The 27,006-nt window shown below is 43.4% G+C and overlaps 1 protein-coding gene across 12 annotated transcripts; it reads right to left on the bottom strand.

Moving 5' to 3' along the window:
• Positions 1-4,612: 4,612 nt before the first annotated feature.
• On the bottom strand, positions 4,613-17,722 carry LOC127768871 (uncharacterized). Of its 12 annotated transcripts, XM_052294534.1 has the most exons (11): positions 17,378-17,715; positions 17,073-17,128; positions 16,823-16,984; positions 16,642-16,719; positions 16,318-16,452; positions 16,206-16,244; positions 13,601-15,653; positions 12,427-13,504; positions 12,273-12,347; positions 10,601-11,524; positions 4,613-9,989 (listed from the first exon to the last, which is right to left on the bottom strand). In XM_052294534.1, the coding sequence occupies exon 11, from the start codon at positions 6,631-6,633 to the stop codon at positions 5,710-5,712; it is 924 nt and encodes a 307-aa protein (XP_052150494.1). In that variant the 5' UTR covers positions 6,634-9,989; positions 10,601-11,524; positions 12,273-12,347; positions 12,427-13,504; positions 13,601-15,653; positions 16,206-16,244; positions 16,318-16,452; positions 16,642-16,719; positions 16,823-16,984; positions 17,073-17,128; positions 17,378-17,715; the 3' UTR covers positions 4,613-5,709. The 12 variants fall into 12 exon arrangements, with proteins under 12 accessions (XP_052150494.1, XP_052150496.1, XP_052150493.1 ...); XM_052294536.1 differs by lacking the exon at positions 10,601-11,524 and having other exon boundaries at positions 17,378-17,722; XM_052294533.1 differs by having other exon boundaries at positions 12,273-13,504.
• Positions 17,723-27,006: the final 9,284 nt, after the last annotated feature.

A 27,006-nucleotide genomic window follows, 5' to 3' on the forward strand; every position in this document is an offset into this window, starting at 1 on the left:
TGGATCGGCAACATCAGCCGATCATGCATTAACCCAAACACTTGGGTAATATTTCTTCAAATATTTGCCATTTAGTGCTCTACCATAAACTTCTCCATTGAGTCCTGGCAACATGTAAGCTCCTTTAGATACAACTTTATAAATTTGAAACGGTCATTCCCAATTCGGCGACCACTTGCCGAATTTGCTATCTCGAGTTCCAATCGGCAAAATCAACTTCCATACAAGTTCCCCCTCCGAAAAATCTTTGGGTACCACTTTCTTATTGTAATGCCGAGCAACACGCTCTTTATCCCTGGTAACTTTTGCAAGGGCTCGCAATCGTGACTGAACCAAATCTTCCCTCTCATCGGCCATAAGGTTGTAATATTCATCGGCTGTTAAATCATTTTGTAAGTCCGTTCTTCTGGAGCCAATTCGAACTTCCCATGGCCATAAACAAGTTTATAAGGAGGGATTTGGATCGATCCATGACAAGCCATCCGATAAGACCACAATGCTTCGGCCAACCGAGTATGCCATAGCCGAGGATAATCAGAAATTTTCGCTTAATCAATTTGATCAAGCTCTTGTTAGATGCCTTGACCTGCCCATTAGCTTGTGCATAATATGGTGAAGAATTCAATAACTTGATACCCATGCTATGGGCAAACTGGACAAACTCATCGGACACGAAAATTGAACCTTGATCGGTTGTAATAGTTTGAGGAATACCAAATCGGTAAATTATATGCTCTTGAACAAACTATATCGCATCCCCAGAATCAACTTTCTTCAAAGGAATCGCCTCTACCCACTTGGTGAAATAATCGGTCGCCACCAATATAAACTCATGCCCCTTACTCGATGGTGGATTTATCATGCCGATCATATCAATTCCCCATCCTCTGAATGGCCATGGCTTAATGATAGGATTCATAGCCGATGCCGGTGCTAGCTGAATTGCTCCAAATTTGTGACAATCTTGACACCCTTTGTAATATCTGAAACAATCCTCCAGCATTGTCGGCCAAAAATACCCTACACGCCGAAGTAACCACTTCATCTTATGAGCCGATTGATGAGTACCACAAATTCCTTCATGAACTTCGCCGATTGCAACTTTAGCTTGATCGGCACTCAAGCACTTAAGCAATACCCCATCAATTGTCCGATAATAAAGCTCATCATCCAGCAAAGTGTACTTCAACGCCTTATATCTCAATTTCCTAGAAGCCGATTGAGATGGATTCTGTAAATACTGATGCACATCATACCTCCAATCATCGGCTGTTATTGCTGCGACCTCGACCTTAACATCTTTGATCATCGGCTTATACCCCGATGCCCCTTGGGCTAAATCATTAGCTTCAATATTTTATTCTCGAGATACATGCTTCAAAGTAACCAGCCGAAATTCCTTCATCAACTCTTGGCACTTCTCATTATAAACCATTAATGTATCATTCTTGCATTCATATTCTCCTGCCAATTGACGGATTACCAACAAACAATCCCCCATGATTTCAATCGCATCGGCTTCAAATTCCTTGAGTAATTGTAATCCTTTAAGCACTGCCTCATACTCAGCTTGATTGTTAGTTGCATAAGGTTTGATAGTATAAGCAAACTCGAAACATGGCCCCCTAGGGGAAATTATAACTAAGCCGATACCACAACCATGAGTACATACTGATCCATCAAAGAATAAAGTCCACGGCACAATCTCGACCGAGCCGATTGAATCATCACGATGTTCCACAATAAAATTGGCTATAACTTGTCCCTTAATTGCCATCGGCGACTCATACCGAAGATCAAACTCAGTTAAGGAAAATATCCACTTTCCAACCCTTCCTTTCAAAATCGGAGCCGATAACATGTATTTAACAACATCGGCCTTGCATATGACAGTGCACTCATTGGATAATAGATAATGCCTCAACCTTGTACATGAAAAATATAAGCACAAGCATAACTTCTCCACAGGGGAAAATCTAGTTTCAGCATCCAAGAGCCGACGACTGAGATAGAATACAGCTCGTTCCTTTCCTTCCAGCTCCTGAATCAAGACTAAGCTGATTGACTTCTCACCGGCTGAAGATACAATCTAAAAGGTATTCCTTTCTGTGGAGGAATCAAAACAGGAGGAGAGCTAAGATATTCCTTAATATTATCCAAAGCCTTCTATTGCTCTGCCCCCCAAGTAAACTGCTGATCGGCTTTCAATCTCAACAATGGTGTAAAAGGCTCTAACCTCCCGGACAAATTAGAAATAAACTTTCTAACAAAATTTATCTTGCCAATCATCTCCTGTAGTTCCGTCTTGTTCTCTGGAGGCTGAATCTTGTTGATCGCATTAACACTCCTTTGAGTCACCTCAATCCCCCTCTCATGAACAAGAAATCCCAAAAACTGGCCAGCCGATACACCAAAAGCACATTTTGTCGGGTTCATTTTCAGGCCATATTTTCTGGTTCTCTCAAAAACTTTCCTCAAATCGGCTATGTGGTCCTCTATCTCTTTAGACTTAACAACCACATCATCAATGTAGACTTTAACCAACCAGCCGATTAGATCATGGTATATGTAATTCATAGCCCTTTGATATGTAGCGCCAGCACTCTTCAAGCCGAAAGTCATCACAACCCATTCAAACAAGTCGATTGGACCAGGACACCTAAAAGCTGTCTTATGAATATCTTCTTCGGCCATAAAAATCTGATTATATCCTGCGTTTCCATCCATAAAACTTAAAATCTTGTGCCCTGACGCAGCATCAACTAGCTGATCGGCTACCGGCATTGGATATTCATCCTTCGGGGTTGCTTTATTCAAGTTTCGGAAATCAATGCACACCCTGACCTTACCGTTCTTCTTGATAACAGGAACTATACTAGAAACCCACTCAGCATATCGGCAAGGACGAATAAAACCAGCATCATATAATCGTTTAATCTCAGCCTTGACAAGTTCAAGCATATCGGCTTTGCATCTCCTCGGAGGTTGTTGGTGTGGCCTAACCCCTGGTTTGATAGGTAGCCGATATTCAACAATTGATCGGCTGAGTCCAGGCATTTCATAATACTCCCAAGCGAAGAAATCTCTGAATTCTTTCAACAGCTCTATCAACATGGTTCTAAATTCTGTAGATAAATTCTTACTAATAAATGTCGGCCTTGGTCAATCACCTGGACCTATGTCAATTTCCTCCAAATCATCGGCCGACATAAAACCCTGTCATTGCTTGTCATCGAGATCATCTACTGTGTCCTTGTTGTAGACATCTGAACCCTCCACGACGCCCTCAAAATAATAGCTTGGGTTCTCCATCTTCAATTGGCTGTATATCAGAATCGGACACTTTTAGAAAATCTCCATCCCAAACTTTTCCAGATAAACAATCAAGACCATCCATCTCCCAAAGAGCTAAATCGGCAATGGCAACATTGACTGACCTGTCAGCTGGCACAATTTCAATCTTGTCGCCTTGCCACTGAATCAAGCATTGATGCATGGTTGAAGGAATGCAACAATTAGCATGAATCCAATCCCTTCCAAGCAACGAGCTATAAGAACCCTTCCCATCGATGACAAAAAATGTTGTAGGGATAATTTTGTTGTCGACTGTCAGCTCAACATTCAAAACTCCTTTGGTTTCTGATGGATTGCCGCCAAAGTCTTTGAGAATCATGTTTGTCTTGATGAGATCTTCAGCGTTTGTGCCCAACTTCCTGAATGTAGCGTAAGGCATCAAATTTACTGCAGCCCCACCATCGACCATCATCTTGGACATCGGCTTCCCATTGACATAACCATTTATATACAATGGCTTAAGATGCCGATTCTCCGTTCCCTCTGGCTTCTCGAAAACTGCTTGTTCTGGTGACAAAATTAGCTTAGCCGATTCTTCTTCAACCTCATCAACATCGGCTTGCTTGATCCCAAACTCGGCAGGCAACGTGAAAACCATGTTGACCGAAGCAGTTACAACACTTTTTCCTTTAGCCAACCTTTTTGCTTCATCGGCTGTGGCTTCATCAGCTACAGGAACTTGATTCTTAACATGCCACTCCTGCCTCGGCTTTGATTTCTTCAGCCAATGGTTAATTTCCTGCTCGACCTCCTGAAAGCGCTCCTTGTTCCTCAATCTTTGAACCCTTCTTTTTTGATTCTTCATAAAGATACCAGAAGGACACCATTGATTTTTCCTGTTTTCATTGTCCTCCTGGCCACGATCTTGATTCACTGGACCCAATCTTTGAAGAACAGGAAGTTTTGTCTGCCTTAGCCGATTGCCCCTACTATATGATCGGCTTGAGCTCTCAGCAATATCACTGCACCCAGGATAGTCTTCAATAGATGGCAGCCTCATACCTTCATTCCAACAGAATCTAAAGAACTCACAACCCCAATGAGGATCAAAGCCATCGTCACCTTCTTCATAATGCTTCTCCTGCTGCTTGTCATACTTCCTCTGATATTTGTTGATAATCTTAGCCGAATTTACATGAAAACCCCTTGCACGGCCCCTATCGGCTGTTCGGCCAGCTGTATGCACCATATTAACAGGAAAACGATTGCCATCAACCTTCATCGGCCTCTTAGAGTCATCAAATTTGATTTTGCCTCCTTCAATAGCCGCTTGGATCTGCTGCCTGAATACCTTGCAATCATTAGTAGTATGAGACCCAGAATTATGCCACTTGCAATACCTTTTCTTGCCCAACTCTTCAGCCGATGGAATTGTGTGACCAGCAGGAAGTTGAATCTGCTTCTCCCGGAGTAGCAAGTCAAAAATCTTGTCAGCCTTGGTTATATCAAAGTCATACCTTTCCTCTTTCCCTGAGTTCTTCACCCATTGGCATGGTATAACCTTTTTACTCCTTACTCATTCGGCTGCAGCTATCTCAGAATCATCATCCTCATCATCCGACCCGTACATATAAGGACAGACATGGTTAACTTTCCTAGAATTCTTCCTCGCCTCTACAAACCTTTGTTCATGTAAGGTTACCTTCTGTGTGAGATGAGACAAGCTTTCAAAATCCTCATATGAGAATTTCTCCCTGATTGGAGCAATCATACCCTGAAAAGCCAAATCGGCTAACTGGGCATCAGTCAAACTTAAGCTGTAGCACTTATTCCTCATCTCTCTGAATCTCTAAATGTACTCATGCACAGGCTCATCATGTCTTTGCTTGATCGATGTCAGATCGGACAATTTCATCTCATGAACCCCACTATAAAAATAGCTGTGAAACTGTTTTTCTAAATCGGCCCAACTGTTAATTGATACATATGGTAAAGAAGAAAACCAAGTAAAGGCCGACCCAGACAAAGACAACCGGAACAACCTAACCTTCAAGGCATCCACAACCGATGCTTCACCACACTGGGCTAAAAATCGGCTAATGTGCTCATAAGTCGATGTACTATCTTGCCTTGAAAATTTTGAAAAGTCCGGTACCTTAAACCGATTGGGTAGAGGAACCCTCTCAAACCATTCAGGATAAGACTGTCGGTACAAATTTCCATCATCTTTTGGCCTAAGCCCAAACTGCTCCTTCATGACATCCGCAATCAAATCGGCCCATGGTCGTTGTTGAGGTGCTCCTTGAGGTTGTTGTGGCATAGGCTCGAATTGGTTGTATTGAGGAACAAATTGGGGTTGAGCCGATCCTGCCTGCTGGTATTGAACCTGAGGTGATGGCGGCTGATACTGATAGTTCAAATTGCCCCCTGGTAATTTTGAAGATCCGGCTGAATATTGCGCAGCAAATGTTCAAGAATAACATGAGGAATCACTGTGCCATCTAGTTGTACATGGTGAACCAAATGCTCTGGGACAACTTGATTTGCAGCATGCTGCACAGGCTGACCGCCAGGTGTTGCAAACCCAGCCGATGCATTCATTGAACCTTGCTGCTGAATCGGCTGAACAACCTGCTGCCTTAATGGCGTTTGCTGGATTGGCTGCAGGACCTGCTGCCTAGGTGGCGTCTGCTGAGCCGGTTGCACAACCTGTTGGATTGGGGGTGTCTGATGCATTGGTTGCACAACTTGCTGCTTTGGCGGTGTTTGCTGGATCAGCTGCTGTTGGGTTGGATCAATGGTGTGTTGAGGATGTAAGAACATACATGCAACCTGGTCTTGCGTTAGCCGATTCACATTCTGTCCAGTATGCTGTGGTTGTTCTCTCACCAACAATCGGGGATTAATTACTTGGCTTGGAGCTGAAGGTGGTGGAGCAGGTGCAGGAGCCGATACTAGTGCCGTCGGCTGAGCCGATGGTGCATTAAGAGGGATTGACTGGACGACTGGTTGATTATTAGTGATTAATGGCCGATAATTAGGGAATACTCCTCCTAGTAGGTAAACTGGTCCTGTAGCTTGATACTCGGCCATTGAACCACCAACCATTGACTTCACCATGGTGTACATCATAGTCAACCTGATCCTGAAAGTTGTTGAACTGCAATTGTACTGCATTGCCGTCTTGATTAACACCTCCAGCTTGAACTCCCTGAGAACCATCACCTTGAACCCCCTGAGAACCATCACCTTGAACCCCGTGCACTCCCTGAGAGTTGTCACCTTGATTTGTTGGAAAACCATTTGTAGCACATTTGTCACTCGGTTGAACCGAGCCATCTAGAGCTTGTTTCCCTTCTTCATCCTTAGAAGAGCTGGTCCCGGGATCATCAGCAACTACCTTTATTTTATATTTCTGAACAAGTGTTCCCTTGCGGATCTGCATGAATGAGTTCAAGAACTGATCCCGTGCTTGCTGCATCATCGCTTCAAAATCTTTCTTTTGATCAGGTGTGAACTTTTCTGGATCGATGGTCACGATGTTCCCTTCATTAATCTCTGGCAGACCTAACTTCTGGATCTTTTCTTTAACGGAACCTGGGCTAGCCGAGGACGGTGATGGTGGTGGTTTCTCGGCCATGAAGAAAACTGTTTGTCTGACTCCTAATCAGTCCCACCAGGCGTGCCAAAAGCGTGTTGACGTAAAACACAAGGCCTGGGAGATCTGCTTAACTCCACTCCAATGCAGGTCCAAAACTCGCCTTTGGGTATGCTAGCGTGCCAGTTGATTTGATCCTGCAACCAACAAGAAATAATAACAAAGAAACCGCGGTTAATCATATAAACGATAGCCGATCGGCTAAATGCCGATGACATATCATTTATCTTTGAGCTGATGTCATACGTAAATCGATCGGCAATTGTAAATAGACAATAAAGAACTAAATCTACTTAATCGGTTGTAGATATTAACAATATATAGTTCTTATATCGATGTATACTTAAATCAAGTGATTGATATATCGGTCGCCATGCCGAGACAGTATAAATCACTTAGATCGAAATATATATTAATAACGGAACTATATATGTTTATAGCATAGCCGATCAGATAGATCTAGCATGTATCGGCTAATACTCCGATACGACTCTACGTTAGGATGTTAAAACAGGCAGAATATACGAAACAGAAGCTTAATATACTTATATGTAATAAAATCTTGACATAAAGGGCAGATTTAACATGTCAATGAAGCATATACATCAAATATAGTTAAATCAGATAAGATCGGCTGAAACTCCGATACAACTCTAATCGGCAACCAGAAAGCAGGCTAGAGATTGGTATTCTAAGCACGACTTAATAGATCAAACTCAACTGATGCAGCATTAAGTATGAAAAGAAGAACAATATCTAGACAATCAAGCCGCTGAAGGTTTCATAGAGTGGTAGATATCTTATATAATCTAAATCAACGTCGATATATAACCTAATCGGCTACTTTATACTGACAGATGTTAGCCGCTTGTAGGTTAGATAGCGATATTGCCAAAGATTATGTAAGATATATGATAACTCGACGAATTACATAAACAATACTAGAGTATCATAAAGATTTAAGCACTAATCCCGAGAACGCAAGCCGTCATAACAAGTTTTACCTCTTGTTGAAGATCGAAACCGATGCAGCTCAACCCGAAAGCAAGAACTCGTCGAAATAAAACAAAAGCAAAAGGGTGGCGATATGCCGAAATTGTATTGAACGTGTGTGTTAATTGATTACATGGGGTTCGGGGTCTATTTATACCCGAAAATTACAAACTATGTCCATGTCGGACACGACTCTTATCCCTAGCAAACTCTAAGATACCATAAGTCCTCACGACCGACTTCTGTCCTAAACATATCTCTTAAGGAAATTACATAAAATATCCTAATTAATAGATACAATTGCCTTCTCAGGACCCTATCCATGTGCGGCAATCATCTTGAAGCATATCAACTCAACCCGATGTTGTACACCAAGTCGTATTGTTAGAATCGGTTGTATCGGCTCACCCAGTCTGATTCGGACCCAACCGATCCTGATCGTAGCCGATCCGGACTCCAATCGATTCTTGCTCTGTTCCCGACTCGATCTCCACCTTTGACTCCGCTTCGATCTAATCCTCTTTTCCGATGCTGATATTACCAAATTTGGTCGTTAACAATATCTCAACATGTCGCCGAACTTTTCTATTTTTTATCTAACCAAATTAAGACATATTTCTCATTTAACCTAGGTTTTCAAATAATTAATTAAATTAAGACTCCCTCCAATAACTCGCTACTGATTCAGTTGTCCCTGATCCCCGTACCGAATCTCCTAAATAACTCACTACTGATTCGGCTGTCCCTGATGATCCCCGTACCGAACCTTCTATATCTGTTGCATCTCCTGAACCGAACTAACAACGCCCTGCTCGGTCCTTTGCATGCTCGAGCCAGCTGCGAACAATGCATATATCTGACCACTACTACCGTCGCCACACAGGTCAATTCCACCATGAAATCAATGCACGGACTCTACTAGATCCTACTCTAACCGAACCACATCCTGACACCATCGCTAGAGTCACACACATTATGCACCATGATACCTCCACCACTAGATAAACCGGCTTGCATAGATTTATTATCCGAACCAACACTGCTAATTATAGCCGGTTTATCCACTATAAAACACTTACCTCTACTCAGATATATGATGAACAATCAAAGCATCTAGCAATTTAATTAAACCAAAACATCGGTCCAAATAATTATTTAACAATCCATCGTAACACTGGAACTCCCTTATTAATCTGTCGGACTATTAAAAGTAAATCACCAAAAGCTAAATCCCTCACACCCATATGGACCAAACTCTGCAAACCGAATATAAAGCCTCATAATCGGTCTAAAGTGCGAGGATACTCTACATGGACTGAAAGGGGCCGATGTGTCATAAGCAATACTACTTGGTGAAATTAAAACAGTATCAACATCTTCCCGACTCGCACAAAATATGACCGAAATAAATTCTAAAGAATAATATATAAATACAAGAATCATAAATATTGCTAGAACCTAACTATTTCGGTCTCTAAAAATGATAACAACACCTACAACTATTTAGTCAATATGCAAAACTATATGATAACATCCCTCCATAATATAAAGACTCATACGATATCCAAGAATTATAATAAGGCCATGAGGGATAATCATACATACCTGAGAACGGATTCCATGACATAGGCATTGGCGATATAGGTGAAGAATATAAATAACTAGCTGGTACCCCGCGCGGTGCCGCGGTATTTTTAAAATGACATATGAGACAGGAAATAAAATGAAATGAAGCAATAGAGTACCAACATTTTTATGTATATTTGATAACAACTACATACTGCAAAATCAAGAAGCTAAATGGATATCATAGTGAACACATGCTACTATATGTTTTGCTGTTTAAGTGGGGTAGTAGAGGCAAAGCAGCAAAAGCAGATAGCACATATCTAATACCAAAAAAATCTGTAACACACATGAGTGGATCCTGTAGGCTGTCGGTCCGCTACAACAGAACAATGTGCTCTTTGCATTTTCTTTCTTCGATGCAGACTGTCTCATTTATACCAAAAGCCTTCCTTGCGTTAAGAAACTTGTGCTAACGCTGAAACAATCAGATACCAATGTATGTTAGAGCACTAAAAATAATCGAGTTGTATCCAGTTACTTCTTATTAACATCTTTACATGCATAGCAGAAAATAATGTGGGATTTAATTTCAGCCCATACCAACAATTTTGTCAGCAGCGCTATTGCAAGCTATAGGGAACTGATCATTTTAGGCCTAGATAGGTTGAAATATTTTTATTTTGAAAGTGAAATTACATTTGAATGTTATCCATTGCACAGAGCGAATAAATATGGACTGAAGATTGTAGTTTCATGGCCTTAATCATAGCTAAGTTCTGAGATGCCTATGAACTATCAGTCCATTGATTAGTGATGCCTAGTGACCAATATGTTTTAATATAGTATCATCTTATGGAATTGTGTTAATGAAAGATATGCACATAAATATGGTATGGTATAACTATAATATTACCTTTATAAGGAATGTAATATTTAGAGGTATGTAAGTAAAGAAGATGCCTTCTATGTTTCAGTATGAACATCATATACATATTGTGGCTATATCTGAAATAACTTAAGATGTATGAACAAATAAGCAATTATGGTTGACTGTTGTTGAAGCAAACAAATAGAAGCTGAGATTACCTTAAGAGTAAAAATGTTGATTAGATAGATCAATAAATATTTCAGAGAACACAACATTGTGTGTACTGGTTTCATATCCTGAAGGGTTGTTCTCAATGAGGATGTGCAAACCTTTTGGCGATGTAACACGTGAAAGGGCAACATATAATTGGCCATGTTAGAACACAGGGCTTGGCAGATACACACCAACTATACTTAATGATTGGCCTTGGCTTTTGTTAATTGTCATGGCATATGAAATGCGAACGGGGAATTAACAACACTTTATTTTGAAAGGCCACTTGGGATCAGTTGAGACGCAGATTATTCTAGGAATGTAGGCTAGTTCTCCTCTTGCTTTTCCTGTGATTACTTGCGCCTCAATTATGCGGTGAGTGAGTTGCTTTACTATGAGCCTTGTGCCATTGCATAAGCCCTTTGTTGGATCCAAATTTCTAAGAAGCATTATGGGGACACCAACTTTAAGCTGCAAATGATGATCTGGAAGACCACTCATGTGTATTGTGTTAAGAAACTCTGTAGGATAGAGAGATTGGATAGTACAATAATTAGATGTAGTATCATCTATGCTATCACAGCTGTAGTAGGACATTTCTTCAGTAGCAATTTGATTGATAATCTAAGTATTTATAGCTGCAGCCACCTCATTTGTTGGAGCCAAAATTGCTCTCTCACATAGATATGTTGGTAATTGAGACACATCTGGTGTTGATCCGTACACAAAAGATATCAAGCCTTCAAGGTTCCTTTCGTCAATTGGTAAAAGAAGGTATTCTGGAATTTTGACCCAAGTGGTATCTAACTGCTCAGTGGGAACACTGCCAGGAACTCTGCCACTACCAACAAAGAGAAGCCATTCAGCAAATTGTTGGAGTTCCATTTTGTCATCTTGAGAAAGAGTTGAACATGTAAGCCTCATGTTCTCTGTCAATTCAAGGAGCAAACAATGCTGCCATAAATAAGAGCGAGTGATTGAAGCTGCTAGAATCTGGCATTTCTTTGCATTTGGTATGACAGGAAGAGTTTGTCTGAAATCCCCACCTAGCACTACTGTTATACCACCAAATTTCTTGCTTGCCAAAGCATGATTTTTTGATGACATGATATCTCGAAGTGTATGATCAAGAACTTCAAAGCAATGTCTATGGTTGACAGGAGCCTCATCCCATATAATGAAAGCAGTCTGTTCAATCAGCTCAGCTAGCTATGTGTTTTTTTTTATTGCACACACGGAGTGCTCTTCAATGTTCAGGGGAATTCTTAAGCGTGAATGCGGAGTACGACCACCGGGTAACAATAATGCTGCTATACCAGACGATGCAACTGCTAAGGCTATTTTTCCTTTACTTCTAATATTGTTCAGCAATGTATTCCATAGAAAAGTCTTTCCAGTTCCACCATAACCATAGACAAAAAATGTTTGACCATAATTGTTTAGAATTGAGTTCTCTATGGCATCATAAATATATTTCTGCCCTATATTCAATTGGCTAACTTGTTCAATTGCTAGTGCTACAGTAGCATCAGAACTATAAGAAAGCTCATCCGTTATTAGCCTATTCTGGACAACTGATGATACATGATGGTCTGGCTATGGTGGTTGAAAGTGGTGTAAGGTATAACCGGTATTTTTCAGTAGATTGTCTAATTCAAGTAAAACACATGATCTGACCTGCTTTTCAATTAATGCTTGAGAAGCCCCAGGCGCATGTTGTCTGGTGCGATACTTGATATCATCTCCCATTAGCTGTGCATATTCATCAAACAGTTTTAATGGACTTGAAACCTGACAAAACAGAAGTAGAGTGACAAATAACTGCCTTAACTGATATGGAAGAGCCCAACTTGCTGCATCGGACATAGCATAGGACCATTCACGATCATCACCAAGTAAACCCAATGCTTCACATGCAGCTCGAAATGTAGGGTATTGTTGGCCAGCAACAGTTCGTAGATCATGATAGAATTGTGCTCCTTTCACTATATGCAACAACATTCGCAGGTAGAAAACTTCGCCTTGATTAGGCCCAACATTAGCTATGCGTCCAACCTTCCCACGATCATTACGATGTGGCGCCCAATACTTTCCATCAGCATGCCATGTCCAATGCTCAGGGAACTCTAGGTAAGTGTATTGTCGCGCCTCTGGATACATTCTGTTGGCATCAAACCAAGCAGTAAGTTTGGTAATAGCATTACGTGGATTATCAATCACCTGGTCAAGATAATCATCCTCAATGAAGAACACATTATTTTCCAGCGGAAGGTGGACATGTAGACGCTCAACAGGTGGATCGCTGTGGTGGATATCAAATTGGAGGAGACGCTAGGCAGCATCATGGGGTGTAACACATCGACAATCCAGATATTGTTGTATCTCATTAACTCCATCAGCACCAATGCCTTTATTCTGGATACCAAACTTGGCACAATCAGACCCTTTGTTGGTGTACTTAAAAAGATATTTTTCCATACCATCACGGTTAACACTTTCAACATTTATGTGTGCATTGTACTTAACACATAGGTCAACATTGTGAGGAACCACAAAACGGTTGTCAATCTTGATACCACCTTTCTCAACTGTAATGCCATTGTTTGGTCGGGCATAAATGACATGACCATTTGGAGACACAGTTGTTCTGCTTGTAAATTCTTTGGGATAGAACTTGGTACATTTCCCATCAACCATGCAAGGAGAGCTTGAGTTTACAGCATCACAGGGCCCATGTATCATCAGTTTTGTAATAGCATCATATCCAATACGATCAACCAATGGATCTGGTAGCTACGCGGATATATAGGCATCTATTTGGTCAGCACTAAAAGGAGCATCTTTTTTAATCCATACAATTATGTGGACATGTGGCAGACCCCTTTTCTGAAACTCAATCGTGTAGACAACTGGAAAGAAAAACATGAAAGTAAATATGGGAGGACCAACGAAAAGAGCTAATTGGCATATAAAGAAATAACATAAGGAACATGTGGACAACTCACTTGCAATTACAGGACCAAAAAATGAGTACTTTGTTATGTCATCCAAGAGTAGTTGGAGCTTCATGTGGAAAACCCGATTTACAATGTCAGGTTGGTCAGAGGGGTGTTGTCTTGGTATGGATGCTAGAGCTTCTCTAATCTCTTGCCAAGCAGCATTACATGTAAAAGTGATAAAAAGGTCTGGACATCCAAACCGACGACAAAGTGCTACACAATCCTGATAATTCTGGTAATACCAATGTGGGCTTCCAGTGAAAGAACTTGGCAAAATGATTCGTTGACCTGTAGCTGAAGCATCAGTGAGACCATTGCTGACTGCTTGAACGAAAGATTATATGGTCTGGATCTATATCTGAGCTGAAATGATTCATTTCTATAATGACTTAATCTCTTATCCTCGGCACAACAAAAAGCATCAACCTCGTATGCTTGGGTCAGTTTCTTGCACCATAAGGGGGTATTGAAGTCGTCGGCTCTATCATGTAGCCTATATGCATAATACTCTACCCGAGTAATCTTTTTTCGCTGAATTGCATTAGAACGACGACACTAGTGATATTTCAGATCCTCATGGAACCCATCTTCTCCATAGGGAAATAAGATTGGATATTGCATTGCCATAAACTTGCAATGGGTTTCTTTGATTTTCTTTAGATTAGCTGCATGATCCTGCACCACTAAGTCTCGGCCTTCATCGGTGACACCTAAATCATTAACCACCAAGCCAACCACTTCTGCTGCAATAGGTGCACTATATACACTGCCATGCTGATTTGGGACACTAAATAGCTTCACTGAGTAGTGATCATCAGTTTGATCAGAGATCCTATCTCGAGCAGTGCGAAAAACCTGTACTATTGGATTGTGGGAATCAAACATGGTCACCAAAGCAGCTACGACATCTTCATTTGGTTTGAAAGTAACATTGCCATGTGAAGCAACAGCCATTCTATTCTTCACTTCATTCTCAGTATCAAAGATATATAATTGGCAATATTCTGGTCTTCTACCATTAGATGGAATTAATGACCCTATCCGATGGCAAAGCTGCCCACTAATCTTGAACACATAAGGACCTCGACCATCATTTATTGAATTTATGATATTCACACCCATAGATGTCATGGCAAACATAGAATTGTAACGCCTAATGTTATCAAAGAAGTGGTGTGAAAGCATACTATCTTGTCCAGTTAGAAGACCAAGCAATGGTTCTGGTGGTGGCTTGTATGGGGGCAACACAATGCTCCCCCCTCTGCAACACTTGTTGTAAATAGGTGAAGCTCGACGACCACGGCCTTGGACTCGCTCCTCATACCAGAATAAAGCACCACAATGTGGGCATGTATAAGATGGCCCTCCTAGATAGAGAGGGGAGAAAACAGTGCATGCCATTTGGTAGAATAATGAAGCAAACAATTAACACAATGTTGTGGAAAGAAATAGCTATAAACAAAAGAGAAATGTAGTTTAATAAGCAGCTGGAGTGTAGGTTATCACAATCCGAAATCAGCCGTGGATGAAAAATGTTAATATAATGATAGAACATAGAGCAATCACTGAGCATAATGGATTGTAAGCATCATATTCAGCATGATTTCGCATCCAATGAGCAGAATGGATTTTAAGCATCGAACAACAGCATGATCTCACATCGATTGAGCAGCGACATTACTGTGAGAGTGGTATAGTGTGTAAAAGTGATATGAGCAATGCAATTTCATACATGATAGTAATGTGGTGGAAATTGGGAAATGTTTTAAGAGAAGCTCAATAAGTTGTGCCGTTACCAATCAGCCTATAGAAGGATCTGTGATTAAATACGAAAGAAACATATAAAAAGCTAAGATAATCATGTGGTAATGAAAGAAAAATGGATAGAAGAAATACAAAAATGACAAAAATATACACATGTGCCAAGCTCAGCAAGAGTAGTGGTCAAATGAGCGGAGGCCATGCACTGAGATACCCATGTTGATATTTGTAGTTTCCTGATTGAAGCAGATGGTAAAATAGGTGCACCATAAAGAGGATGAAATGGCACTATTGGGCCCTGTAACAATAGGAACATGTGAGAGAGCTAAAGGGAGGGAATACGACTAAGAAACATATGCACGAACAGAAAAAAAATGCATATGAAGCCATTAGTTTTGCAACACGGGTGAGGGAAAAACAATGTGATTGGTAATTACCATACATCAGCAGTGACCATGTCAATCTAATAGCAGGTACAACAACACATTGAGGTGGAGCAGTGATCATTGCATTTTAACAGCAAGTTCATCAGCATTGAGGTAACACAGCGACCGTGCCAGTTTAATAACAACATCATGAGCTTTGAGATAGACCAATGATCATATCAGTTTGATAGTTTAGCAATTGCTGAACATAATAAATACCAAGCATTAAATGGTTGTGCGATATAACAGACAATATGCATAATGGATTAAAGGCGTCGAATATGACCAAGATCTCACATCAATTGATCACATGCAAAGAATAATAACTGTATGGGCCATAAGTCATACCAGTAATGTAACTTTCTTGAACTGTATTGATGCATGGTTAATTGAAAAGGAGGACATGAAAAAAGCATGGTACTTACGTCGATGTCGGTTAGGCCGTCGAAGAGTAGGATCCTCCGCTAAATAAAAGTAATTGTCAAATAGGCAAAATATGGTGAATTAATATGAAATAACCATAGATACCTATGTTACCTTCATTAGGAGTAGGGGCTATAATCTGGCTGGTCTGTGCATAGCCTTGCTTTTCTTGTTCGGCGGTATTTTCCCGACCAAGGGAGATCCGAGAACGGGTAGACCGTCGAGAAGCAGAAGAAGCATTATTGGGTTCTATTACATGGTAGATGCGAAGGAAGTAAAATGCAAGGATATGATGAAGCAACATTTATCTCTATAAGAGTGTGAATGGAAATAAACCCATCATGGAAACATCAAACCATGAACCCCTGGAAGAGAACAAAAAATAATAGCTATATTGCCCATTGGATGATGAACTATAGCTAGAGGAAGAAAACTCACCACCTATCTTCAGAGCCATGGCCGCCTTACGTTTCCTGCGTGCCTCAGAAGCAACAGCTGGCTGTGGATTTGGAAGCCCTACGTAAGGTGGCAAAAGAACAGCTAAATTAATTTGAGATCCTTAAACTATAATAAAAAATGAGAAAGCAATTGTTTCTCAGGATGGCAATGACATCGGTACCATAGGGAAAGTTGGCATGAGCTGAATGGTGTGCACTATCAGGCGCAAACATAAGACGATGATTAGGTACTTGGGAGCATGGCACATGGAATCCATACATAGATTGCACAAAATCTGCCTCCAAGCTCTGTGCATGTCTTGCTTGTTTGCTACTGGAGGCACCTATAGAATAAATTTAAAAAATACATGGTTGAGAGGTCAAAAAAAGGAACTAAATAAAATTGTTAGTACAATGGAAAGGCAAGGTGACCTTCAGATCTCTGGTCTAGAAGAGCAGCCTTCCGTTTTCTATCTTGGTCACCCATCCTTTATTCGTTGATTCAGTAATGAAAGCATAATAACAACCGAAAAAATGGAATTAGTAAACTAGGCAGTGCCAATCAAAAAACAGTAAAATTTTAGAAAAAAAACCTAGAACTTCATAGCCCGATTATGTCATGCATAAAAAAATTGCAAAACGCGGATAGATGAGGGGAGATAAATAGTAAAAAGAAAAGGGAAATAAATTGGGGGAAATCGGGAGAAACAACATTGGAGGCTGGTAAAGAACTATACCTGCCGCGCGTAGGCACAACAGCGCATAAATCCGTCGGCTAAAGAACAATGGCACTAGGGTATGCCTGGACAGCGCCACCACTGGGGAGAACCGGAGAAGGCGGCGACAAATCAACGGGAGGAGGAGGCGAGAAGCATGTGTATGAGTGGTGCAGCCCATCAAGAAGGCGCGCAGGGCGGATGTGGAGGGATGGACGACACGCACAGGCGACTGGGCGGGCAGGGAGCCGGCGGCGGCGGCGGCGAAGAAGAAGAAGAAGCAAACGCGTGCATCTTGCTTTTTCCCTGCCTAGCTTCGTGGTGACTGCATCCTACCGGTGGGGCCTGTGGTGGGTGTTGCGGGCGTGTTGCAATCGGACGGCTGGCACAGCGTAAGAAACATCCAACGACACTGGTGGCAAACTGTAGATTCTACAGGAGATTGAGTGTGAAGAGCATGTGCACGTGGCAGATAGATGTGGTAGTAGGACACTTCACCAGAAATATAGATTTTAATAGATGTGAAGGCGAAAGAACATGATGATTGGATGCAGACCTTTGATTTGGTGCACGCCTCCTAGCTCCCTTTTCCTTCTTTGCCTTCACTTCAACGTTAGCATCTTTTTCATTATGCACTTGGACACTTCCTTTAGGAACCCATGCCATACCTCTCTTCTTCAATTTCTCTGCACTTAGCTTTTCTAGCTGCTTCTTCTACCAATTTGACAAGCTGTGTGAGTGTTTCGGTTGGCTGCCATTGCCCCCTGAGCTCTTCGGCGGATTCTGACTTGTTACTAACTCTGCCAAAGATGCCTCTCGCTTCATACTCACATGGTGTACGTTTTCTAGCTGTTGTACACATGCATGCTCCGTAAGTTCAATAACCTTTTTCTGAACTGAAGCCTTTTGTACACTCACATGTGCACCAGCAACTAAGCTCTTTTCTTGACCCCTAGACTTCGGCATCCAGATTTGCTTCCCTGTTGAACTACCTCCCACCTGTGCCGAAGACTTCTTCCTACTAGACCACCTAGACCGATTTCTTTTATCAAAACAGTCATCCTTGGCATATGACTTTCTTGGAGTTGCAAAACGCAATCGGCCTTCAATAATAGCCGATTGTATTTTCCGACGAAAAATATTACAATCACTAGGACAATGCTCGAACGAATTGTGCCACTTACAATAAATTCGTTCTTCTAAATCTAGAAGCGATGGCATGACATAGTGATCAAGTAATTTAATATAATAATTTTTTAGCAAATCTTCAAAAATATGATCACACATAGTCCAATCAAAAGTATACTTCTTTTCCTTTAATCGACACTTTTGTTGAGACGGTTTTAAAGCTAAGCAAATGAATGGTTCAGATTTACTATCTACCCATTTGGCTACACAGTTGCTTATATTTCCCTTGTCCGATGATTTAGAACTATCCACTATATTAGCATCAACCTCATTAATCCTTTCCAATTTTAGTTATGTGCCTCTAGCTCTAGATTGATCACAGGCAAGCCATGTAGACATAAACTTTGGCAAAGATGATATAGAAAATTTAAACACTTTATTATTGCCAACCAGAACATTAATCTCCCCAATCGATCCTTTAGAATTATTCATGATGACCGTTGTCGAAACAAGATTTCGGCAATACTAAAAGGGGGTGGCTATCAAGCTGGAAAAGTGGATGGGTTTAGAGACAAGGAATTTTGTCACGCCCGTGATAAATTCATCCCGAAATAAAAATCATTCTCTAAAAGGAATAATAGAATTAATTAAAATTCAAAAAGAAATTGGCAAACACTAAAATACGTACAAGAAAAATTCTAATGTTGTCCGGAGATTTTTTGTTAAATTCTCCATGGTCTAAAAAAAGCCCTCAAATTTTACTTGAATTTTCAGAGCATCGGAAATATTATTAAGCAACAAAAACAATTATCAGAGTTTATTAAAAAGAAAAACCTAAATTAATCCCCCTCCTCCCTTTGGGCCAAGTCTGGCCCAAAGTCCTCCCACTCTCTCCCGGCCCGCGGCCAAAGTCCTCCCTTCCTCCCTCTCTTTCTCTCCCTCTCCTTCTCTCCCTCCTTCTCTTGGGCCTCCCCTTCCCCTGCCGGCCACTCCCTCCTCTCCTCCTCCTTCTAGGCCGCCCCTCCCCTCCCTCCTTCCCTCTCGGCCCAGCCGCCCGACCCAAACCAGGCCAAGCCGAGCCAGCCGCGTGCACGTGCACCGCATGCGCGCCGATTGCGACCGCGTGGGTCCCACCCCCAGTCGTCGTCAACCTCCAGCCGCCCGGCCTCCTTCCTCTCTCTCTCCCGTGCAAACATAGCTCCTTCCTCCCCCCAAATCCGCCTCAATCCAATGCCTACATTCAAATTAAATTAGGGGAATGGAAACCCCATTACTCCCTCTTCAATTCCCCTAATTTTTCCCCTTGAATCCCATCCCCAATTGCCGGGGATTTATTCCCTCCCTTGACCGGCATTCATGGCCGCCGGCCGGATTCCCGGCGCCGTCCCCGCCCTTGCCGTGGTCGGCTCCCCTCTGTGACCTATAAAACGGGATCCCCTCCCTCTCCTCTCTCTGTTTTGCCTCTTCCCGAGCTCCCCCACGGCCGCACCACTTCTCCCCGCCGTCCTCCTTCTCCCTCTTATGCCGCCGGCCACCTCCAGCCGCCCGTGCCGCCGCGCCAGTGCGTCGGCTGGCCGCGCCACCACCTTCCTCGGCCTCGCAGGTGTCTCCTCTACGCCGGCCTGCCCTCCGTTTCCCGTGGAGACCTCCGGAAGTGCATCCCCGCCGGCAACAGTGGCGTTGCCGCCACTGTTCCGCCTTCGGCCGCCTCTGCCGCGTCTCCTGTGCACCGGCCGACATCGCCACCACCTCTCCCGGCACCGGAACGCCGTCCTCTTCCCCAGCCAAGCCACGGTGTCGCCCGTATTTCACCAGAACACCACCGTGCCGCGCCGGCCTCTCCATCCGCCTCGCCAGAATTTCCCCGGTCGGCCCTTGCTCCACCCGTGCGCCGTCGGCCGCGCCACCACCACCTCCGGCATCGCAGCGGCGAGCCGGCGACGTCATCCTTGGCATCGCCTTCCCTCCATCCGAACCCCTCCGCCGTCCGTCGTCGTCGTCACCGTTTGTCCTCGTCGTCGACATCCCGTCGGTCGCCCGGCACATCGTTTCGCTGCGCCACCACCATCGTCGTCATCGCAGCGGCATGTTCCGCGCCGTCCTCACATCCGTGCAGCTGCTGCCGGCTGCCCTCGTCGCCTCCTCGCCGGCCCCGGTCGTCGTCGTCGTCATCTTCTCGTCATTCCCGGTTTCGCTCGTTGTGGCGCTCGTCTCTCCGTCAAGCCGATCGCGTTCGTCATCTACATCCCAAGTGAGCCGCTGCAGCCCCGTCGTCGTCTTCGTCCTCGACCCCGCGTCGTCAAGCGCTGCGTCGGCCGCGTCGTCAAGCGCTGCGTCGGCCGCGTCCTGCCTCCGTCTAAGAATCGCCGCCGAAGTAGTTCCCTCGCCGTTCGCCTCCGTCGTCCCCGAGCCGTCTCCGTCGCACCCGTTCGTCGTCGTCGTTCCCACACCTCGTCGCGTGGTGGTAAGGGTCCCTCCTCTCGCTGCCCCGTCCTCGTCCTTTCGGTGTCGCCCCGTGCCCGTTTGCGGTTGTCGACCCCGGTACCCGTGTACCGGTGTTGGTAATCGTTCGTGGGTGCGTGTGGTGACCGTGTTTGTGTGCCCGCTCGGTAGCCGCGTGGTTTCCATGTGTGCAGCCCGCGTGGTGTCCAGTGGAGTCCGTTTGTCGGCCACTCGCCTCGGTTGGCACACGGGGTCTACTTCCATCGACCCGTGGACCGTCTCTGTGTACTCGGTCTACCGTGGTCCATTAGGTTGACATGTGGGGTCCGCATGTCAACAGCGCAGCCTTCATGTCTTTTCCAGGCTAGCGCTTGCACATGTTTAATAGTTGCAAAACCTAATCATAATAATCAGTAAATCTTCATATAACAGCATTAAACTTCGGATGATCATATCTTGATCATACGAACCCCGAATCGACCCGTTCAAGTCTCCTAATGTTTGTTATAACTTAAAGAACCGTGTGCTTTCTTTTTATGTATTGTTATTGCTTCTTTATAGGCTTGTAGCTTTGCTTGTGTGCTTCGCGTAGCTTCTGTCGTTCCGAAGGTTCCCGAAGCGTGGTTCGCGGTCGTCATCGAAGGTTCGGAAGGCTGTTCTCTCTGAGCAAGGCAAGTCGCATCACCCTTGAGCATATTGAATCCCAGTTTATAAAACTATTTTGATTTAAACTATTGCATTACCGCTTTACTTAAATTCCCGCGTTATCACTATTTTATTTAGCCATGCCTATTTACCTTTGTTATGACCTTATTATTATTGCTACCTTGTTCACCCTAGTATAAACAAAACCCCAACTAGTGGGTACTCTATTAACGGTTCCACTAGTATGAATTTAGGTAGATGCTTCGCTGATTAATTAGGCAACACTAGGTGGTTTTATAACTTTAGACTTTGGGAGTTCTCATATCATTTGGACACTGTGGAATGGTTGGCTTGTGATAGAATTGAACACACACCTCCTCCCCCCCTCTATTCAGGTGCTTGAGGTGCATCGTTCTGCTAGTAGCACCTCGGCCACTATAAGGACCGGTCTTCGGGCCTCTGTTGCAAAGCACTACCATACTAACCACATGTCTAATGGGTAAGGCTTAACTCGATGCTCTTTCTAGTCCTGGCAAGAGTACACGGATGGAGATGGACGAAGTCGGGGCTCGATGGACATCTCTAGGGCAAATGAAGGCTACACGGGCTGCGGCTCGGTAGTCGAGATGTCATGGCACAGGGCCGGTGTCCTGCTGCTAGGGGCTCAATCTTACCTACCTGTATCGGGATTCCGGCCGTAGGCGAGGTTGGGACGAGCTAGGACCTGGGTCTGGTTGCCAGTTCGGTCTGAATCATCGTAGGCCTTGGGTTAAGGCAGGTTCGTGTGGGTTCACGGCCTTGATTAATAATATTGTGTAGCTCTAGGATCGTGTTTATAAAATAGCTTTGAGCAACTAAGTGACTTTTAAATGCTGTTTACTGTAAAACCTAACCCCTATTATTATCCCCTTGTACTCCCTTACATTAATCATGCATCTCCCGGTGTGGCTTGCTGAGTACTGTGGTTGTACTCATTCTTGCTCTATCTTTCCCCCTTCAGTAAGAGAAGCATTGGAGAAGAAGTCCTAGGTGGAGTCCTGACTTATACCCCAGTTGAGCGCCTGTGAAGATGGAGCCATAGGCCAGCTAGTCCGCTGCTGTTTATTTTTGTTTGTCAGGCCTGAAGTGCCTTTGTAATAATGTAAATATTATCGATATAATAAAGATGTGCCTTTTGTAACCTGTTTGTGTGGTGTACCCCGGCTTTTCCTGGGACGGGGATTAATACACTAGTGTTCTGGAAAAGGTATTTTTCCGGGCGCGACAAATTTTATACAGGTTCAGGCCCTCTCAATGAGAAGTAATACCCTACTCCTGTTCGGGGATTGATCTACCGAGTGTGTTATTGATCGTATGATCTGGGAAAAAAGTTATGCCCCAAGAGGCACCCGGACCCCTCCTTATATAGGGGAAGGAGTCCGTATTACAGGGTACAGCCCATATTCCTAACGGAATAGGCAAGTAAAGAGAAAATACAATCGTAACCGACTAGGATCCCGGGTATTTCCTTGATACACAAGTTTAGGAATTTAACCCGAATCCCTTAAAGATATTCTATCTACATATGGTACCCCCATACCCAGTCAGATATACATGTCGTGTGGGTATGGGGTATCCATAATCTCCACAGTAGCCTCTGAGACCTTTAAAGTCGATGGAATAGTCTTCTCTTGTAATCTTCAAAACGATCATCCAAGTGCTTCAATTATTCCTACCTTGGTCTCCTGAGTACTTAAATCAAAGACTGTGAAGCGCTGAAAATAAAAAAAATCAGGTGCATCGACTAGATGCACCTAATTAGGTGTAGCCCCCGACTATGTGATTAGTTGAATAAAAACTAAACATATAGTCAAGGTATGTTAAACATCCATCCGAGTGGTTTTATAGCTGAATTACCAAGGTAATTATATTGCTAAGCTTATGCAACATCAGAGAAAACATCTAGCCGACTGCTTTGGCTTTAATACGCCAAAAAGCATAGGAAGATCCGAGTAAAAACACTTTAAAGATCTATAAACCAACATATGTGATAAAAAATCCGAGTAAAAAACTCTTAAAGAATTCATCAGATGTTGTATAAAAGATGATAAATGTCAAGTCTAAATAGTCTAAGCTATGACCCACGCCTTTATCAAAGTGAGCATATAACATGCCGAGAGAATGACCATTTTAAAGTAGTCACCTCAATAAAACCCAAACAGCTTTGTACCCTGAAAAGGCCAACCAAATTAGTACAAAACTTTTCTGTTGGGCACCTTTTTATATGCATCGTAGTAATTCCAAAAAATTATCTAACTGTGTCAAAAAGGATTTTAACAGCATTGGGCTATTCTGTTGTGAGCAATTTTTGCCGAAACAAAAATATATGCCTAAGTCCCTAAGGATCACAACCATCCACGCTGATAATGAAATTGGGCTGAAAACACTGTTAAGGCCCAGGCCCATTAGTATTTTCCGATACCCTAGCGAAATAATCGCTAAAAAAGAACACCGCTTCGCCTTCCCCACCGCGATCTCCTCCATTTTCCCCACTCCTCGCTACAATGCAAAAACTACGCCGGCAAAAACTAGGGTTCACAAATCCGCACCAATCCACCTCTCCAGAAGCTTCGTGCTTTTGCAAAGATCTTCCGCACAACCACCGCATCAATCTCCCTTTCATTCGCTGCTGCCCTCGCTTCAGATCCCATCACCCATCTCGCACTCATGGCGGAAGAGAGAGAAAGCTTTGAAAGTCAATGAGCTCCCTCTGATGTAACAGAGGAAAACTTAAAGAAGATGGTGGTGCATGGTGTTCTTCCGGCGAAAGAGATCATCGGCTGGCGCCCTGCACACGGCGAAGCATTCCCGACCCCGGACACGCACGAGGTCATCGTGTTCTCCCATTTCTTCTACGGAGGTTTTTCTCTCCCAACTTCAAAATTCTTGAGTTTTATGGGATTAGCTTGCATCATCTGAACCCCAATTCCATAGTCCATATCACCAACTTTGTCCATGCTTGCAAAGCCTTTCTAGGGATTAGGCCACATTTTGCCCTATTCCGCCGCATCTTCTTCCTGAAGCCCCAGCCAAATAAAAGCAAGCCGTGCGTTGTTGGGGAAGCCGGTTTTCAACTAAGAGGCACCCTGAGCCAGATATACTTCTCCATGCCCTTCAAAACATCGAACAAAGGATGGCACGCAAACTGGTTCTATGTGCAGAATCTTGAGCCAGCGCTTCCCAATTACTCTTGTCTTCCTCCAACATACCAAGATACATGGAACTCGCTTCCAATGGGAGAGGAAGTTGCTCAAGCGCTTACCCTGATGGAGCGCATGCTGAAGCTTAAAGAGCAAGGTCTTCAAGGGGAGCAAATCACTCGGCACTTTATCAAGAGCCGACTGGCGCCCATCAAGGAGAGATCCCGCCGCACTGCTTTTGAGTTCGATGGCAAAAATGACCCCAACCGTGAAGATCTAGAGTCCCTCGAATTCAAGATCATGAAGGAGAGGATGTACAAGATTTTCTCAACCGGTATCGTGGTCAGCTATTCGCACATATTGCCGGTGATACCATATAATGCTTTCAACCCTCCTCCTCCGGTAAGTATTGAACCATTCTGCCTTTCACACAATATCCTCCATCTTTTGTAACACTGGCTGAAGACTTGAAATGTCATATGCAGGAATTTTCTTTGATGAAATCTGACCCACCCTCCGCTCAGCGCCGCTCTCCTCGCCGACAACCTGGTCAGTCCAATGGAGGACCAAAAATACAGCCGACTGCTCAACCAAGCAGCCCAAAGCCGACGAACCAGTCGGACTCTCGGAAGAGGAAACTAGTCCTGAACAACGATGAAGGCGACAACGTTGAAAAAGCTGGCAGCAAAGAGGCGACTGGAAAACAACCAAGACAAGCTAACCCATCGAAGAACAAAACATCCAGTCATCCAATACCCAAAATCAGGAAGTCGTCCAGGTATAAGTCAGCTTGCAATCTCTCCTGTATTGTCAAACACACACCATCAATATAGTATTGATAGCATATCTCGAATCCGCAGGAAGCCATCTGACATCGATCCATTTGGAAAAGACCCCGAGTCGACTGATAAGGAGACTGGCTCTGCGACTGCCAAAGAAACCGGGCCGAATGAAGAAGACCGCCCGACTAGCAGTCAGTCGGTGACCGATAATGTAGGAACTAAGAACGAGCCCCCGACTGGAAACCAGTCGGCAGAAGCCGAAACCAGCGCTCACCAGGAGCCCCTGACTAGAGACCAGCCGGGTGTTGAACAAAATAAAGACATCCCAGAGACAGAAGGACAAGCGAGCAGCCCTCCCCTAAATGATACCAACACTGGTCTAGAATCCAGTTCGTTTGACAAGGTGCAAGGGCCTGCTCGTCCTCCACCAAAGATCATAACAGGTAATCAATCCTCTGAATCCATTTATATTTGAGAAATTCTCTTCAATTCCTTTACCACTATCTGTGTAAATATAAAGGCCCAATAATTAGTGATGAAGAAGAAGTTCTTCAAATACGGTCAGCTGAAGACTCTCGACCACCCATCTTAGTTAAATGGTGGGATGATGAGATGCAGCCATAGGGAATTGTAATAAATAAACAAAAAGAAGATGAGGAAGTGTCTTTGCGAGCAAAGACACTCAATCAAGCTACTCGTCTTGTAAATGTAAGTCTCCTGCATGTATTTTTACTCATCCTGTTGGCCAATCCGCTGAAATGAATAAATTTGTAATGTAGAGAATCCATCTCTGAAACGAAGCAAAGACTGCAACCCTTGAGAAATTAGTCCCTCATCTTGGTACTCTGGAAGAAACCAGAGCTAAACTCCATGAGACCAAGGAACAAGCTAGAAAAACAGAGCACAACCTCAGGGACCGGGTTGCAGCACTTCAAGAAGTCAACTTCGAGCTAAGTGGTTCATCCAAAGGTACCCTCTATCCTTGATTAACTTATTCCAAGCTGATATTCGCATTCAACTAACCGCTAGGATGTACAACAGTAAAAACTGCCAAGATCACCGAGCTAGAAAAGCGAATCAAAGCTCTTGAAAAAGACAAGGATGAACTGACCAAGCAAAGAGACTCGGCTCTCAAAGATGTTGAAGGTAATTGCAATTTAAATTCCAAAATTAATCTTGTCTTCGCACCCAGATGTTGATATATTCCTTCTATGCAGATCGCAAGATTAAATCTCAAGCTCAATTCGAAGTCTTAGTCAACAAGATCAAGAAACTTGAAGGAGCTAGGGATGAGGTTGCCAATGCTGCTACACCACTCGTCCAAGCTATGTTCTTTAATAACAATGGTCCGAGTTCATTCGACGCTGTTGAAATCTTTGACAAGCTGAGAACTGCTCCTGATATATATTTCAAAAATATTAAAGAAGCTGGGAGCATGGGAGCAAGCATGGCCTTGGCGATGACTAAATCCTTG

This window comes from Oryza glaberrima, chromosome 3 (assembly GCF_000147395.1).
Source record: "Oryza glaberrima chromosome 3, OglaRS2, whole genome shotgun sequence".
Lineage (NCBI taxonomy): Eukaryota > Viridiplantae > Streptophyta > Magnoliopsida > Poales > Poaceae > Oryza > Oryza glaberrima.

Coding starts and splice junctions, on each gene's coding strand:
- LOC127768871 (XM_052294536.1), bottom strand. CDS start 6,633: ATGGCTCGGTTCAACCGAGTGACAAATGTGCTACAAATGGTTTTCCAA.